The sequence below is a fragment of the Carassius auratus genome, unplaced genomic scaffold (assembly GCF_003368295.1).
Source record: "Carassius auratus strain Wakin unplaced genomic scaffold, ASM336829v1 scaf_tig00217381, whole genome shotgun sequence".
NCBI lineage: Eukaryota > Metazoa > Chordata > Actinopteri > Cypriniformes > Cyprinidae > Carassius > Carassius auratus.
The window spans coordinates 43546-46382 of NW_020529037.1; the positions used below are offsets into that span (position 1 = coordinate 43546).

At 33.5% G+C, this 2837-nt stretch overlaps 1 protein-coding gene across 3 annotated transcripts; it reads left to right on the forward strand.

Annotated features, from left to right (window-relative positions):
• The first annotated feature begins 290 nt into the window (after positions 1 to 290).
• On the forward strand, positions 291 to 2564 carry LOC113100860 (C-C chemokine receptor type 5-like). Of its 3 annotated transcripts, XM_026265383.1 has the most exons (3): positions 311 to 356; positions 753 to 789; positions 1133 to 2564. In XM_026265383.1, exons 1-3 carry the CDS (start codon positions 354 to 356, stop codon positions 2173 to 2175), a joined length of 1083 nt encoding a protein of 360 aa, XP_026121168.1. In that variant the 5' UTR covers positions 311 to 353; the 3' UTR covers positions 2176 to 2564. The 3 variants fall into 3 exon arrangements, with proteins under 3 accessions (XP_026121169.1, XP_026121170.1, XP_026121168.1); XM_026265384.1 differs by lacking the exon at positions 753 to 789 and having other exon boundaries at positions 291 to 353; positions 1124 to 2562; XM_026265385.1 differs by lacking the exon at positions 753 to 789 and having other exon boundaries at positions 300 to 356; positions 1133 to 2563.
• Positions 2565 to 2837: the final 273 nt, after the last annotated feature.

A 2837-nucleotide genomic window follows, 5' to 3' on the forward strand; every position in this document is an offset into this window, starting at 1 on the left:
TACAAATTGTACTGTTAATGCTTATTTGAAATACATTGTGTAAATTTTTCGAAACATTTTCATGTATTGCACTTACAGTTGTATACCCATTTTCCTTGATGCTAAAATGCCTCTGTACTAATTTCTCAGTTTAAAAAGGGTTATGTGAATTCCAAATTAATTGTTTTAAAGATATGGACAGCAGTGTGAACTTTTTAATGGCATTCAAGTGAGTTGAAGTCCCGCCCCTTGGGAGGTTCAAGAAATAGCACCTCCTGTGTTTTGTAAAGCTTTTTGACAGACAGGATCACAAAAAAATTCACATATTCAGCTGTACTAACCAAGAGACATGACAGAGGACCAGGGAACTGTGGATGGTAGGTTACTAAACAGCCTATTCAATGTAATTATGCTACATTTATAAGTTGTTCCTACGTATAATATATTTCTATTTTAGGAAATTAGAATTTGTTTTAATGTTTTTTTTTTTTTTTTTCACAACAATTATTAATAAGTTCAAGCATAATTTGTTAAGAAGTAAACAAATTAAAGATAATTAAATGGAAAACAATCATTATTATGATTTTTACTTTATTATGGAAGTTAACCAAAAAAATGAAAATTCTGTCATCATTTACTCACCCTCAAATTCTTCCAAGCTTACTTTAGTTTATTTCTTCTGCTGAGCACAAAAGAAGATATTTGAAAAATCTCAACTGTCTACTGTTTGGTTTTTCAACATTCTTCAAAATATTTTCTTTTGTGTTCAACAGAAGAAAGAAACTCATACAGGTTTTGGACAATTTGAGGGTGAGTAATGATGACAAATTATTTTTTTTGTGTGAACTATCCTTTTAAACATAAAATAAGTTGTAGATGAACATTTAAACTTAAATGTCGTCAGTTGACAACATAAGAAGGTCATGCAGATTTTGGCCAGTAGGTGTCAGGGAAACACAAACTAAAATTCAAGTTCCTACTTGTGTCAATTTATTTTGTCTACTTTTAAACCTAAATAAAGAAAGCAGTGTTGTTTAGATGTTTCATAATGCAATATAAACATATTATACATTATATATTATATAAATATTATGTTACAAATATGCCTATACTTCATTATATAACCAAACATTGTGTTATTTGTGTGCTACAGCATCAGAATACGGTGATTACTATGACACAACTTCAGACATTGGATCACCATGCAACAATGGAAACACAAAGGCCTTCAGTGAGGTTTTCCTTCCAACCCTGTACAGCTTAGTTTTCATTATTGGCTTCATCGGAAATGGCCTGGTAGTGTGGGTCCTGATCAGATACCGTCAAAAATCCAACATGACAGATGTCTGCCTCTTCAACCTAGCCCTATCTGACCTACTCTTTCTTGTGTCACTCCCTTTTTGGGCTCACAGTGCCATGGATGCATGGATTTTTGGCAACTTCATGTGTCATTTCATAACAGGTCTCTTTACGTTGGGTCAGTATGGTAGCATATTCTTCATTGTCCTAATGACACTGGATCGCTATGTTGTCATTGTCCATGCCCATAGTATCTTTTCCAGAAATCGGTCTGTAAAAATGGGTTTGGTTCTGGCCTCATTTGTATGGATGCTCAGTCTGTTTGTGTCCCTCCCTAATATTATTTTTGCCAAAGCGAAAAATGAGCAAAACATCAAAGTATCATGCAAATCTGAATTTCCTGAGAATACAGCCTGGATGTCATTTACTTATCTTAAGATGAACCTCCTGACCTTGGTCATCCCTCTGATTATTATGAGCTATTGCTATTCCCAGATCATCCCTACTCTGCTCAGCATAAAATCACAAAAAAGGCACAAAGTCGTCAAACTCATCTTGGCTGTGGTGGCAGTTTATTTTCTCTTCTGGACTCCATACAACATTGTCATGTTTCTTATGTACCTGCAGAAGCATGAGTATTTAGTCGCCTGTAAGTGGCAAACTAGTTTAAGCCTTGCCATGCAGTGGGTGGAAACAATTGCCTTTTGCCACTGTTGCCTCAATCCTATCATCTATGCCTTTGCCGGACAGAAGTTCAGAAGAGCAGTTCTTAAAGTCCTAAAAGAGCAGTTTCCATTGTGCTTTAGCCAGTGTGCCACTTTCTCTCTACAGTTATCTGAACGCAGAAGTTCAGTTTTCAGCAAATCTACCGAATATTCCTCCACACAGATTGCATAGAGCAAACTTATTCCCCCAGTGTTATTTTTAGACTTTTTTTTTTCTTTTATTTACCCTCTGTAAATTCTGATTATTGAATGTATATTGAGTTTTTGAAAGTTTCCTTTTTCTGTTTTTTAACAATTTTGTTAACAATAATGATATATGTTAATTAGGCGAGTGCAAATGTGTTCTTTGTGCATGTATATTGCTTACATTTTAGAAATGTAAATGATACATATAATTAAAAAATGAATGATTTCATCTGGAATTTTAAATAAACTCACTGTTAGTCTTTGCATCAGGAGTAAAACATTTATTCAGTTGTGGCTTATTTTCATATGTCTTTGTTAAAGAAATTAATTTAGCCTATATTTAAAATTTAGCTTTTAAAGATTTTTTAATGTAAAATGCAATTTAATAAAATATTTGATGGATTTAAATCCATTGTCCTGGTGGTATGCATTCAAACTAATATACAGAAAACACAGTCATTCTTACATTACCTCAAAACTACTCTTATTTATAAAAATAAAATAAAAATTCCTTGAGGAATATTCCTTAAAATACTAAGGGAATTGATGACGTCTCATAGTATTTGCAGGTGGGTTTATGTGTAGCGGTGGTGGGAGGGTGGTGACTGTTTGTCACAAAGAGGAAGAATGTGGTTTTAGGTGCTTATA